The following is a 14,965-nucleotide window of genomic DNA, read 5'->3' as shown; positions in this document are numbered from 1 at the left end:
AACATAGCATGACGTCGCAATCACAACCACCACCACCACCACAGCGAGTCGCCAGGTAATCAGCTGCCCTATTCGAGGTCGTCGTCTGATTCTTTCCGATGCTCAGTTTCTCAAAACACGCAGCCACAACATGGCACACACTGCAGCTGGCATCCTGCTTATCCCTTCGTAAGCTTAAAGCATTACACAGCTTCTAGGCCGAGCGCTTCCAAATTTTGCGCGAGCCTGGTTGTTTTTGCCATTTCCCCGGGCCTTCCAATTCCCAACTAACACACATACACACACACATACACCGCACGCTCCATTGCCCCCACTGCCCAATTTCCAACCAAGAAACCTGCTCTTCCCTCTCTCCGTTATGTACGGCAGCCATGGCGACCCATTTGGTAAAAATGGTTCCGGAGCACTGTTGCATGCTGTACTTTGATCTATGGCAGAATATCGTTCACCCAGTCAACGACCTCCTGCCATAAATCAAAATACAGCATGTGACCCTGCTCCGGAATCACTTTTACCCGTGCCATCGGGCCCAGACGCACCGCCAAATGGGTCGCCATGGCTGCCGTGCAACCGCGATCCTGACCGCCCTGCCAGATTGCGACGGGTGTACGGCAGGCTGCCAGGTCGAAGCCCCAGGGCTGGCCCGCGATGAGCAGGTTCTCACGCAGTACGGCATCCTCCTGGAATCTGCCGTACATCTCCAGTGCGCTCTCCAGAAAGAGCCTCTCTACCTGTAGACCGAGAATTGTGAGTCCATTCGTTTTCCTTTCAGTTAATCAATAATTAGTTAGTTTTCCAGTTAGCTACTTCTCCGTTTGCCTGTGCACCCGTTTGTTAGTGTTCCAACAAATTCGCTTGTGTCATCGAAACAGCCCTTAAGATGAAAGCCAGTATGCACTGGGCAGTTTGTTTTGGAAACAATTTCCCTTCCAGAACACGGACATGCCGTACCATGCCGTACCTCAGGACGCTTCAAGGCCTCTACATCGGCCTTGGCACTGTACGACGCTAAGCCCCGTCTCAGCACCGTTACGGGCCTCCTCCTGAAGGCCGCTGCCCTGCTCCGCACCAGACAGCCCACCAGCCAGGGGGCGTGGGCGCAACACCAGTAGCCGATCTGCGGAGCCGGGGATGAGAATGGTGTGTGTGTGTTCTGGTTGGGATAGGGTAGGATGGGGTGGCATGGGGTGCAGCTCGCAACCCTAAGGGTTAGCGGTACATAATAACTGTACGGAAAACCCCTTCATCGTTCGTACATCCACGCTATCCGTGTGGACCTCACACGCTCAGCACTGTTTCCGTTGGCTCACATACGTGCGGGTGATCAACGATCAGCACAGGCGCTATAGCCATAGCCACAGTACACGGGTTATTTCCCTAGGGGGGGAAACACCTTCCAACAGCAAAGGCCCGCTCTGCTTCGCTGACCCGCCTGGAACACGAGCGCCATGCCCTGCCGCTTGTTAGGTGTGTCCGGGGGCCCTATGGCAGAGACAAGCGCCACACGCGCGACCTCCACTTGCCCCAGTCCACGCTCTGACGACTCGTGTTGTTGTTGTTGTTGTTGCTGCTGCCGCTGCTGTTGGCACTGCTGCTGCTGCTGCTGTTGGCACTGCTGCTGCTGCTGTTGACACTGCTCCTGCTGCTGCTGTTCCGTTGTCGACTTGCGGAGTAGGTGGTGGTGCCCTGGCGGTACCGGCGGCGGATGTGTGCCGAGCTCAGCGGCCGCGCCGGCCGCCAACGTGGCTGTCGCCGCCACCACCTCCGCGGCGGTGGCTGCTGCGCCGGCCCTGGAGCCGGGCGCGGCCTCCCGGATGCAGCCCGGCGCGGAGGAGGATGTTGGCGGTTGACATTGCGGTTGCGGTTGTGATGGGCACTGCGGTTGCAGCTGACGCCAGCAGCAGGCGATGGCGGTGGCGAAAGGGGTTCCGGCGCTAAATCCGATTACGGCGACGCGGCTGAGACCCAGTTGGGTGCAAAACTCCCTGAAATGAAGTGAAATGAAGTGAAGTGGAAATGAAGTGGGTTAATATGGAGGTAATGAGTGACGCAGGTGGTGATGAAGGGAAAAAGGACAGCAGAATAAAATGCTGAAGGGAAAAGGGACAGCAGAACAAAATGAGGGAGGAGGAAACGGAAGGGAGGAGACTTCAGCGATGCGTGGGGGACAGGGAGATGGTACGGCTCTCTCTCTAAGATGATATGCGAGGAAAAAAAGAGCGAGGTGAAAAAGAATGCGAAGTGGAGGAAAGCCTCGCCTCGTGCATGTGAATGTATGTTGTGCATGAAATTCTACGCTGAATGCATCTTTGGTAATAACAGGGGATCAGGGGATCGAGATGGCAAAAGCTGACGTGAAGCATCGTACCTGAAGTCCGAGACAAAATCTGTGTATGTGTACGACGCAGGGGCTGGGTCGCTGAGCCCTATGCCGGGCCTTTCCAGTATAATCAGGCGCCAACGGGGAACGAATCCACGGTGCTGTACAGAAGGGTGAGAGAAGAGCCGCGAGCCTGGGCTGCCTGGAAGTAGTATTACGTTGCGGAGCTGCTCGGGGGGAGCAGATCTGTCCATCATGTCATCGTAGCCAAGCCGCCTTCCCGAAGAAGGCAGGCAAATAGCTTTGCCTTTCTGTTGTCGCGGATAAGTTCGAGCATCGATAGGTGGCTGGAGCGCAGCAAGTTCTCGCGTACTTTCGTTTGAAAGCGACAGGCCCGATACCATGAGGGGATGTGTTCAGTACGCAAAGCTCTGCTACAAGAGTCAGTTTAGATAGATGCCATTATATTTAACAGCTTGCTGTTTGCGCTGTGTGTTCTTAACGTCTTAACACGTGCTGAGGAACAACCCCACAGTATGCACGGGATGCCGGATTCCCAACTCCCGTAGACCTATACCACGACCCACATGTAGCAAAAATGCTATATGTTTCCCATATTGCACCTACTTTACAGGTTATTGTTTATCATGCTTGACTACATTCTTTTCCTTGGCGTACACTCCTAACTTGACGTTGGGCATCGCGACTGCCGCGATTCTTGAATGCACCAACGTCCTACACATTCGCACTAAAAGCAATGTCTATTCAAAACCATACTGCTGACCTGAAGCCACGGGGCGGGTGAGTCGTTCTTCATTTCAACCGCTCGCAGAGAACTTGGGTACTGATCATTACCTGTTTATGCCTTCTTTGCAGCATGAATGTGGACGATGGCTTGGTGCACCAGGTAATTGAAGCGGTTGGTTGACAGTGAATTGGCGGGCTCAAGTGCTCGTTTAATGGCTGACTTGCATGTTCCCTTTATGCATCCCCTCAACTCCGTCAACGCAATCTCTGCAGTTCACCCCTTCTGTTATGGATCAAATATTTGAACTGCAAACCAAAGTTGGAGCGCTCAGACGGGACAATGCCCTGCTCTTAACACAGCTAGCGCGGGCAGTGAAATGTTTGTATGCAGTATCGGCAGAGAATCAACTTCTTCGGACAGAAGTCGCATCTTTGTTACCGTCACGGTCCGTTCAGGTGAGAAATCACCCTAGTACAAGTTCAGCAGAGCAATAAAGATTATTACAGCATCTAATCGTTATTATTATTGTTTATTATTTTTCTTGCCCGCAGGATACCCAGCGTTAGATCTTGATGACTCGCTCAATTGTCGGTTGAATGCACCGGTTGCCCGGATTTGGCCGTTCCCTTGCGCACGGTTGCACGCCGGACAGCTGCATCGTGTCCTGGAGCCATGGCGGGTTGGTCTTTATGCGCAGAAAGAAATACCAAAGATCAGAGCTCGTGTCACTATATGCTGTTTTGCTTGTGGTAGTGGTTCCGCGCAACCTAACTAGCGGGGCTGCAAAGACTGGTAGAGGCCAGGTCACAGGCAAGTGGAGGACGCACGCTCCAATTCTCGCCGCTGGCACACCCAGCGGCCAGCTGACATGATGCCTACGGTGCCTCACAATGTGTTGCACGGGTGTTTGGACGCCACGGCATCCCCCCGGCGCCCCGACCCCACCTGCCGGCCGAGTCATTCAGTCCCCCTGCCGTTTATCGTAGCACCTGTACGACTTCTAAGTGAAATTTAGCGATTTCATCTCAATCTTCCTTCATCGTCGGTTTGGGAGGGTCTTCACATCTCGCGCATAAAAGGAGTCGGAGTGAGAATGTGTTAAAACGTTTGAGATGTGGACTGTGGGTGCCAAATAATCAGTGCGGTCCTGCTAGCAGTGAAGGACGCGCTCGCGTGTTTATTTGTGCTCGAGTTCACTTACTTGACCAGGAACAGGTCTCACAGCCTGCAGGACCAGCTCACACACAGCACACGCAACTCCTTCGCAGCCGCCCCCGTCCCCCGACCTGCCGACAGTTGTCAGTCCTGTGAGCGCTTAGCAATTCAGATCAATTCGCAGGATGTACAATCTCAGAGAATGAGACCCATCATCCAGCATGTGCTTGTGTAGAAAATTGATAATTGTCTAGTTTTTTCGTTTTCCAACACTGTCTGCATTCAGCTGCGGAGCGAAAACTCCGTGCAATGGAAGCTCCAGCCCATGCATCCATGGAGGGGGGGGCAGTACGGCAGTAGCTGTGGCGGTTTTGGCTTTGCATTGAGACGATATGGGGGCCTTACGGCGCGATGGTGATGATGATGGTAGTTGTGATGGCGGTGGGAGATCTTGGGTAGGGGTTTCGGTCGTCTGGAGAGTTGAGGCTTTAGGTTGGCCCCATGGCATTACCCCATGCGGCTGTTTATTTCCCCGCTGTTCTCAAAATCGTTGTGTTGTTTATGGTGAGAGCTGCGGGCGATGTGGGATACGGTTGCGGTGGTTAGTTAGAGGCGCTGTCTGGCCCCCCACCATGTTGTGTGTGAAATGACACGTACTAGCGAGCAATGAAGTTTATGACTATTCAGTCAGATGTGTTGGTGTTTTTTGGACAGGCTTGTTTTCGGTTGAATTCGTGTTTGTGGATACGGGATGATTCGAGCGTTTTGACGTTCGTTCGTAGGTTTGGCGGGGCTGTTTGGGTGAGTGAAACATGTGGACTTGCCCATCCCTCATTTTAGAAACGGAACGGGCAACGGTGGAGCTGGTGGAAACCAGGGGGGCCACCGAGGCGATATAGTTCCATCTGTCACGTCATACACTCACACCCGTGTTTAGGATTGTTTTGTAAGGGAGCATCTCTCTCTGTGTCTCTATTCACTACGTCGGCACGCATAGCGAACGCGCATAGCATGCTACAAGTGAAGAGTAGGGCCGTCGTCATTATTCATATGTTTTTAATGGACTATCCGCGCACACGTTTGTTCACGTCATAAGGCCACAGCACTTGCCAAAGTTTACGGCAAATGTGCATTTCTCATGCTGCTGATCTGTGTTCGGAAGAAACCTTCCGAACCACGCCTCGCGATTGTGTTTCTATCTGTATGTACATTCTGTTTGTGTGTATCACAGGTTACCAGGGAAAGGAGGGTAAAAGGTGTATGCATACCTCGGCCTGCACACAAGAGCTCATTTCGCTACAGCGGCGGCAGAAGGGTTACGTTCCTCCCGCACTCCGCACTCCCTCCGCAATCTCTAGCTGTTAGAGAACAGCTTCCTGGTGAGGTGGTGACAACTTCCTTCTCTTGCGGCTCCACTCTCTTGTTTGACGTCGAAGCTGTCCCGGAGGCAGTATCGCTTTCACGTGGAAAGCAACGAGGAGGAGATTCGGCCAGCATGTGGAGCATCATATCGTCCATTGCCGCATGCTAAGCGGGCGGGGGGACGTACTTCACGTTCCCCGTGGGTTTTGACGGGTACAGTTTTATGGCTGAATAATGGTGCCCCTGGGAGCGCCTTCAGCGGATAAGGAGCATGTGGTCGTTTCCGGGCACCTCCTTACCGCTCCTACGCTTAAAACATGCACCGAACCGAACTCCTATCAGTACCTTTGTAGGTACGTGCGCACCCGGCACATATATGTGTGTGTGTGGCGGAAAACAAATCAAATCAAACCACGAACCGGTGCAGTCCCGCGCACCCATGCCAGTTGAAGCATTCGGTATGCTGAGCAGCAATGATGTATAGAAGTGCGTAGCGCATGAAAATGAATAAGTCCATTGGACGCCACACACGTCTCCTCAGACCTCCAGGTGCTAGCAGTAGCGGCAGGACCCCGGTAGCCACGCAGCAGGTTGACTGCGGGGACGACATACATCGCACCACCTTTGCGCTCACAGCTCCGTTGCTACTAACTACCCTCTAGAGCCCTCTGCAGCTCCCGCACACAAACCCGCCCGGCACGTCTCATACCATCACCATCATTCTGCAACTTGCATACGGCAGCACGACAAACCGCCGTACATTATCCCATCGAAAACCTCAATCTCACGCACCTTCATGCTGCCAATAGCAATAGCACAGTTACGGAGGCTACATGCCCTTTCGGCCGGCTCGAGGGAGGGGACGCACAGTTGGTAGAGCCCCTTCCTCCGCCCTCCTGCCGATATCATATTCAGAGCTCTCATCACCCCGACGTCGCACCTCCTCCCACCTCGTTCCACCCACATTCCCCCACCCAAACGGCCTTTTCCGCCCCAACCCAACCCACCCCGGGACGACTTCCGGATGTCCCCATTCTCCTTGCTCCCCCCTCCTGACCCACCTCACGCCGCCCTCATGTCCATATCCCAGTAAAACACATCTTCAACCCCAACCCTCGCCGGAAATCCTCTTAAGGTTGCGGACCCGCCTTCCGCTCATCACCAACTTCACTTCTTTCCAGCGGCAGACAATTGAGCTTCGAGCTCCGAAACCCGCTTCTTGAGGGCCGCCACCTCCGCCTCCAAAGCCGCCTCCCGGCTGCTGCTGGGGCCTGGCGGCGGCGGCAAGTACGGCTGTTGAGGGCCGGAGGGGAGCGGGTGCAGTGGGCGCGAGGGGGTAGGAGGGGACGGCGGGGTTTGGAGGAGCAAAAAAAACACCCACACACTTCGTCCGACAGGGACAAACTGGGGAAAGTGAAGGGAGGGGTTGGCGGTTACGGAACCCCGTGGCAGTGGGCGTCTGGCGGCGGCGGCGGCAACATGGAGAGGCGGCAGAGGGACCAGATCGGCAGGCTTATGGGGGATCAGAGGAGGAGGCAGCCGCAGCCGAGAGCGTCAAGAAACAGTGCGCTGTACAGCCGCGCCGTGTCGCCGTGTACCAGCGCTCCTGTTTCATTTTTCATATACCACCAAGGAGCGGCCCCTGCCCGTCGCAGTCCTCGGGACCCCCCTCCCCCTCCCCCCATACACACCCTGCCACCCCCCCAATACCTTTAACAGGTTCTCCGAAAAGGCTCGCAGCGCATCCGGGCCCCGGACCTCCTCCTCCAGCAGCGGAAGCTTCATGATGTGGAAGTCCTCGTACAGCTCGTAGAACTGGTCCAGGTATTTCTGCTGCATGCGCACTCGGGCCTCCAGCAGCCGACTGGTACCGACTAAGGGGGTGGAGGATGAAGGGGAAGTGAGGGCGGTGGTGGTGGCGGTCAGCGGGGGTGGGGATGGAGAATTATAGAATGCATCTGCCGATATGTCTCTACAGCAGGGAGGCGGGGTGGAGGGCCCGGCGGGCGACCGAGCCCGCTAACCGCGGTTTGCAGCGTCCAGTAACCGCTTAACCGCCCTCCTCTCAACCCTCACCTCTCACCTCTTCGTTGCGCGAGCGCTACCCAGAAACGTACGTGCTGTAATACCCACTTATCCCTCCCCTTACCCTCATCTTCCCTGCCGTCCCCCTCTGTCTGTCCCCACCTCTTTTACACTTCCCCCTGCCCCCCTGTGGTTCGCCTTCCCCCCCTTTCCCCCCCTCCTCCCTCCCTTCCCCCCCTCCTCCCCCCCTCCTCCCCCCCTTCCCCCCCCTCCTCCTCCCCTCCCCCCCCTCCCCCCCCCCTCCCCCCCGCTCCAGCCCCCTTCCTCCCCCGGGCTTACCGGACTCCGGAAAGATGACCTGGTTGATGACGATGTTGCGACAATCGATTTCAAACTTGGCCAGCTCCTAAAGAGCCCACAACACCAGCAGCAACAGCAGCAGCAGCAGCAACAGGCGGCGACACAGGAGTACGACACAGCGGGACACCGGGGGAAACAGGAGAGCAGTCGCTGCATCGTGTACTACATCACTGTACATAAATACATACATACATAATGCATGCATACATACATACATACACATAGGCAGGCGGCTGGCAGAGGTTAAGGCCTGACTTCTGCTCCCCGCCGACCCGGGTTCAAATCCGCCTGCCGGCTCCTCGGGTGTTTGAGGAGTGTTGAATTGGGAGGTGGCCCCCCATCATATGGACGATGAAGGACGTGATAATATCAACTTGCGAGCTGACCAGGAACTAAGTTGATGCGCCGTTGATCCGCTAGGTTTGGTTGGATGCTGGTGGTGAGTTGCCGAACCCAACGAATAGATTCTGAAGTCGGATGGGGTGACGGATTAGGGTGCCCCTCTAGCAGGGGGGAGCAGGGACTGCCCCGGGAAAGGGGGCCGCTGGCGAAGTTAACCACCCTGTAATGACATACATACACATCTGGCACTAACGCCCGAGTCCAAAGCCCAAACCCAGAGGGACCGAGGGAAAGGGAGGAGAGCTCTGTTTCTTCAGACAGCACCGCAAACCCTGGAACCCACCACCCACCACCACCGCCACCCAGCCCACTACTACCACTTCCATCTCCTCGCCCTCCCCCCTCCCGCCCTCCCATTCCTTGCTCCCCCCCGTTCCTCCAGCCCCATCCACCTCCCCCCCCACCTGCACCAGCCTCTCCGTCTCGTACAGCGACAGGAATTCTGGAATACACACCGCCACAAAGGTGGTTAGGAGGGGGTCCTTGAACTGGGCTGATACCTGATGAGTGGGTAATGGGGGTGGGGGTGTGTGGAGGGGGGGATAAGTCGCAAAAAACACTTACTGCGTTGTGTCCCACTGCATCGCGTCGTCATCGTCGTCGGGGCGTTGAAGGTGAGGGAGAGAGGAGGTAGGTGGAAGTGGACTGCGTAATACTTACATACATACATACGTACGAAAGATGCCTCTGGGTTGGGGGCCCACTCGGTGCAGCGCAGCGTAACGCGAAACGACCGGACGGCGGGGCGCACACGGCTCCCTCCCTCCCCTCCCCCCTGCCTCCCCCCTCTCCGCCACCCCGCCACTCAATCCACCCACCCACCACCCCTACCATTCACCACCTTTGCGGAAAGTCCCACCATCTCTCTCTCTCTCTCTATATATATATATATATATATACATATATATATATACATATATATATATGTATATATATATGTATATATATATATATACATATATATACATATATATAGGATATAAGACGACGGCGGTTGCATATCTACAAATAGCAGCCCCACTGCCCGCCTCCGGTCTCCTCCATTACCCTCCCATCCGGCTTCCCATGCCGACTCCTCTCCGCCCTGCTGCTGCCCACCTCCCGTGGCAGAGGCGGTGGTGGTGGTGGTGATGCTCGTATTTTCCTCACCTTCCGTACGACATCCAGCATTCCCTCCACCTTCCCCAGCAGCTGGTCCGGCAGGTTCTCCCCTTCAGCTCCCCCCACACCCAACATGCGAGTCATCTACCACATGCGGGAGGGGGCCGGGGGTGAGGGAGGCAGTTGGTGGCGGTTTTTGAGGTGGTAGGTGCGAGGTAGGTAATCCTTGTAGGGGATGAGGTATGGGGCCTGGCGTAACCGGCAGTACTTTGGCAGTAGTGAGGGGCGTGGGGCGAGGGGTGAGAGGGGAAGGGGTGGGGAGAAGGGGAAAGACGAAACATGAGCGAGTGAAGCTGGGGGGGAGGGGAGGGGGGTCAAACAGCGATCAGGCATCATTCTCCGCCCTCCTACAGGTACGACATGTTCGCTGTTAGGTGTGTTAGCACATAGCCCCCAGACCCATGGGCCCCCCACCCCACCCCCCCACCTGCCCCATCATGCCCCCCATGGCGCCCTTGAGCGCCACCAATTTGCTGAGCCCCTTCTCCAGGATGTTGGGGAAGTTGAGCAGTCGCAAGGTGTGACCCGTGGGCGCCGTGTCGAACACGATGGTCGAGTAGTCCATGGTTTGGACCTTGAAAGGAGTGTACGTGGGGAAGGCAGGGAGGGGGGTATGGCGGGAGGGTAAGACGAACCACTGGCGAATGAAGCAGATACCAAAGATGGGTGGTCCAGGTGTGGAGGGGTGAGGGGGGGGAAAGAGGGAAAATGAAAGGACTGGGAGGACAAGGCCATGGCGCAAAGGGAGGCGCAAAAGGGATCAAGTGCCAGAGGACGCCTCAAGAAGGGGAGGGGGGTAACCGTGTGTGAGAAAGTGGGAAGTGAGCTGCTGCCGGCGTGTTCAAGAGGTCTGAACGAGCTGCTGGAGAGAGAGAGGGAGGAGGGGTTGGCGGGGGTTGGCGGGGAAGGGGGAGGGCCGTTCCACCCCTTTACACCGCTCCACCCCTCCAACCCCTGTGCACCCACCCCTACCTGCTTCATGACCTCTGCAAAGCTCATGGCCTCATCAATGCCGGGAATGGATCCCGCCAGCTCTGTGAGGAAGGAGTCCTGGGCCCACTCCAGCTGCTCCATGTCCCCAAGATCCGGAGTGGGGTCCACCTCCTACACACAGCGCCGAGGGGGTTGGAAGGGAGGTGGGGGCGGTTGGGGCATGAGAGGGGCGGAAGTGTCGGGGAGGGTGGGTGGGTGGGTGGGTGGGTGGGGTGATTATATGTCCCCGCACCAAGGTGGAAGAACTGATTGCCGACGCTCAATACCCTTACTGCGGGAGTCCCGAGGGCACGGTGGGGGGTGGGGTAAGACGAACCACTGGCGAATGAAGCAGCTACCAGGAATAGACGGATAGTCCAGGAGAAGGGGCATTACATACGAGACTCAAACACATGCAGACAGCTGCGTGCCACTACCCCCTACAGCTGCTTGCCCCAACACCCCAAGAACCGCAGACGACTGCGTGACTACAGGACAGGCAGATGGGTTTCAGAGGAAAAAGACGGCCGTATCCCCACAGGAGGGGAGGGGAAGCGGTGTTGGGGAAGAGGGAAAAGAGTGGGGAAGGAGAGGGGGAAGGAGAGATGAGAGTTGGAAAGAGAAGTGGGGCCGCAAGTCGCCTGGTGTCAGGAAGAGAGAGCGGGGAAAAACTCTGTGTCTGTGTGTTATATGTAAATGGCGCGTACCATCGCGAACAGGTTCGTGAAGCCGTTGACCAGCGTTGGGGTCTTTGTAAACTTTTGTCGGAATGCATCGCTGAGGTTGTGCGCCGGGTCTGTGGAGATGATCAACACGTTATCGCGTCCGCCGCGTTCGGCGAGCGCCACCGCCAAGCTTGATGACGTCGTGGTCTTGCCGACACCACCTTTACCACCAACAAAAATCCATTTCAATTCCTGCTGATCAAGAATGTTTTGAAGTGTTGGTTCTGGAACGTCCGAGTCTGCCATCATGCACCCAAGGGTTGCGTATCTTGGAGCCTTTTATGCAATCAGCAGCTAGATCTCCTTTTAATTCTTTATAATGATCCTGATAAACCACAGGAGTTACGAAATGAAACGTTGACGCTGCCAACACGGCAGATCAGCCTCTACTTCCGCTCTGCTATCCGACCCTCTAGTTGTAGCAATGATGAATACCCTTAGAGTAACCGCTGTAGAATATCACTGTGGACATGAAAGCTGCACAGTTGCCTCTGGTAGGTTTGTTTCGCAAGCACACACAACCGAACCGTACTAACCGCCAACCATCCCGTCTTTGAGAAGCAAGCAAGCGATAAACGAGCAAATGATAACGCTACACAAGACTTCTGCTGATTCCATTTTCAAACACACATATACATCAAGGAATAAACCTGACCAAGCTACCATCATACCACGCCATGACAACCACCATATCCACGCCAATTCCTACAAGAGGCAAAGCAAATCGGCTTCCCCAAAGCTAAACAACGCCACGTCGCCATTTAGCACCGTCGCCCACGTAACGCTGGCGGGCCGCTCAGGCTCCCCTGGAGCCGCCACTGCAGCGGACGCAGCTGCAGCGTCCGCCGCGTGCATCTCTCCCAGCGTCGGCGGCGCCGCCGAACAGATTGCAACGTGTGTCTGTACGGCAGGAAGCTGACCCTTGTACCGGCTTACAAAGCTTCCTGGCTTATACACGTCAAACACCAAATGCGCATTATTTGATGGGATTCCTAAAAAGATCCCACCACCACTGCTGCTGCTGCTCCTGGCGCCGCCGCCAGTCGCCACCGGCTCGGCGTCATCACGAGGCGCGGTGTTCGCCGCCGCCACCGCCTCCGCAGCAGCAGCCGTCGGCGCCGCCGATCGAATGGGGTCCAGGGGCTGCAAGTTTGGAAAGGACGTCCGAAGTGACACCGAAAGCCGGTCCGCAACGACTCCCCTGCCGGGGGATGGAATGGAATGGAGGGCACGACAACAATAACAACAATAACTCATTACGGTTTGCAGTCTTCTGCGCCGCCGCTGTGTTGCTTAGCCAGGGGCCAGGGGCTCGGAGAGACCCCGGTTGACGTGAGTGAGTGTGTGGGTGGGGTGAGTGGGTCAGTGAGTGAGTGAGTGAGTGAGTGCGGCGCGCGCGGACAAACAGACGGATGTACAGCCGCGCGCCCGGCCCCTCGGTGCTCCTGTGTTTCGGCCCCCAGTCAGGTCCGGTCCGGGTCCCCGACGGCGCTAGTCGCGCTTCCCCAGGACGAGCCGCCCACACAGCGTAGTGTAACAACCCCTCGTTAATATCGATAACAATAAAATAAAATATAATGATATAAGAACACAACAACAACAGCAAAACCACAACCACAATAACAGCATCCACAACACGGAGCACGGAACACAGACGGTGGCGGAGTCAACGGAAGAAATGAATCACCCACTTCGTGGATGCGCAACCACAACAATGCGGGTTGGGAAAGGCCCTCGGACGGCGGTGACAATGGCGGTGACAATGGCAATGACAATGTCAATGGGATGTAAATGAGGATGAGGCGAGTCGAGTCAATGGAAAACGAACCCCAGCGGTGGAAGTTCGGCGGCGGCTGCGGCGGCTGCGAGGGCGGCGAGAAGGGGGAAGGGGGAGGAGAAGGGGGAGTGGAAAACCCAATAGCACACAACTCCAAAATCTCGACGGGGGTTAACACCCCCCCACACACTCACGGCGGTTGTTGTCGGAAGTACTCCGCAGGCAGTCCCTGCAGGTGCGGGTGGTCAGGTCCAGCCTCTCGCCACCAGCCACGACATCCAGTCGATGGCGACGACGCTGACGGCGGCGGCGGCGGAGACGCCGGGTCGGCGCCCGTCACCGCCAGCCGCCGCCGCCGCGGCGGCGGCAGCCTGTGTGGCTGTTGCGAGGGCGGTCGCTGCTTCACTCCGACGCCACGGAGTCCATCTGTTGCGGTTGCCGCCTCCGCCGCCGCCGCCGTTGGACCCCCCGGCAGCTCAACATCCATCGGTGTTGCCGCGTCCCCGGCGGCAGTAGCGGCGGCGGCAGTAGCAGCCCGCGCCGCCACCAGCTGTTGCTGCATGGGCTGTGGCGGAAGGGCCCCGGGCACTGCAGGGGTACGACTGTAGCACGCAGCCCAGGCGCCGCCACCCCACACCTGCATGGTACGACGGCGACAGTGTACGACAGCGACGTGTATACGGCAACGCATATCCGTACCGATACGGCACTATCGTCTACAGCGGGATATCCTTCCAGACATCCCCGTAGAATTGTGTTATATGTTCTAGCTCCAGGACTGTACGACCGGCGCGAATAGGAGCCAAGGGCCCTATGAATGGCCCCATCAGATATACCCGTTCGTTTTCAAAAGATATAATATGCGAAAACGCAAACAGACAAACAGACAGACAAGCACGCACTCGCCTGCTCCGGCTGCTCCTCGCGGTCCAGTAGCCACCTGGAGGGGTGGCGCATTACCAGGTAGCCGCTACGGCTGAGACTGCCGTACAGCTGGTAGCGCTCCAGGGGGACACCCACGGAGATCTGCAGCAGCAGTAGCAGAGCAGCGTGTGTGCGTCTGTACGATCAAACACATCAGCAGCACTGCTCGTGTGCGAAAACACGTGCGTTTAATAACTCCTACCCATGTACATACATACATACATACATACATACATACATACATACATACATACATACATACATACATACATACATACATACATACATACATACATACATACATACATACATACATACATACATGCATACATAGGGCACAGTAGCACAGGCCCGCCTAAGGCCTTTCATCAGCACGATAGGAAAACAGATACCCTTCTCCGTCCCTTTCCCTACCATCACCCTCCCCACCGCCCTCCCCACCACCCTCCCCACCACCCTCCTCACCCTCCCCACCACCGCCCTCACCACCGTCCTCACCACCGTCCTCACCACCACCGCCCTCACCACCACCGCCCTCACCACCGTCCCCACCCCCGTCCTCACCACCGCCCTCACCACCGCCACCGCCCTCACCACCACCACCCTCCCCACCACCAGCCCTCCCCACCACCGCCCTCACCACCGCCCCCACCCCCGTCCTCACCACCGCCCTCACCACCGCCACCGCCCTCACCACCACCACCCTCCCCACCACCAGCCCTCCCCACCACCGCCCTCACCACCGCCCCCACCCCCGTCCTCACCACCGCCCTCACCACCACCGCCCTCACCACCACCACCCTCCTCACCACCACCACCGCCCTCACCACCGTCCTCACCACCGCCCTCACCACCACCGCCCTCACCACCACCGCCCTCACCACCACCGCCCTCACCACCGTCCCCACCCCCGTCCTCACCACCGCCCTCACCACCACCCCACTCACCACCACCACCCTCCTCACCACCACCACCGCCCTCACCACCGTCCTCACCACCGCCCTCACCACCACCGCCCTCACCACCACCACCTT

At 57.1% G+C, this 14,965-nt stretch overlaps 3 protein-coding genes across 3 annotated transcripts in view; all 3 read right to left on the bottom strand.

The window, feature by feature from the left end:
* Window positions 1–428: 428 nt before the first annotated feature.
* On the bottom strand, window positions 429–4,029 carry VOLCADRAFT_117537 (uncharacterized protein; the record flags this gene model as incomplete). Its single annotated transcript, XM_002950245.1, has 5 exons — window positions 429–731; window positions 962–1,117; window positions 1,394–1,985; window positions 2,369–2,522; window positions 4,014–4,029. 5 exons carry the CDS (start codon window positions 4,027–4,029, stop codon window positions 429–431), a joined length of 1,221 nt encoding a protein of 406 aa, XP_002950291.1.
* A 3,167-nt stretch (window positions 4,030–7,196) lies between these two features.
* VOLCADRAFT_60400 (uncharacterized protein) lies at window positions 7,197–11,476 on the bottom strand (the record flags this gene model as incomplete). Its single annotated transcript, XM_002950244.1, has 7 exons — window positions 7,197–7,459; window positions 7,950–8,016; window positions 8,777–8,872; window positions 9,522–9,617; window positions 9,961–10,107; window positions 10,506–10,637; window positions 11,213–11,476. 7 exons carry the CDS (start codon window positions 11,474–11,476, stop codon window positions 7,197–7,199), a joined length of 1,065 nt encoding a protein of 354 aa, XP_002950290.1.
* A 459-nt stretch (window positions 11,477–11,935) lies between these two features.
* The window catches only part of VOLCADRAFT_90770 (uncharacterized protein), a gene marked incomplete at both ends in the record, with an annotated part of 12,544 nt that continues 9,514 nt past the window's right edge, over window positions 11,936–14,965 (bottom strand). Inside the window, 3 exons of the mRNA XM_002950243.1 lie at window positions 11,936–12,431; window positions 13,202–13,644; window positions 13,968–14,033. Of these exons, the coding sequence (XP_002950289.1) occupies window positions 11,936–12,431; window positions 13,202–13,644; window positions 13,968–14,033 (1,005 nt within the window). The remainder of the gene's footprint in view (window positions 12,432–13,201; window positions 13,645–13,967; window positions 14,034–14,965) is intronic.

Source organism: Volvox carteri (assembly GCF_000143455.1).
Source record: "Volvox carteri f. nagariensis unplaced genomic scaffold VOLCAscaffold_18, whole genome shotgun sequence".
NCBI classification, from domain to species: domain Eukaryota; kingdom Viridiplantae; phylum Chlorophyta; class Chlorophyceae; order Chlamydomonadales; family Volvocaceae; genus Volvox; species Volvox carteri.
Note: the sequence above shows the minus strand (reverse complement) of the source record. Positions and strands in the feature narration are given on the sequence as shown.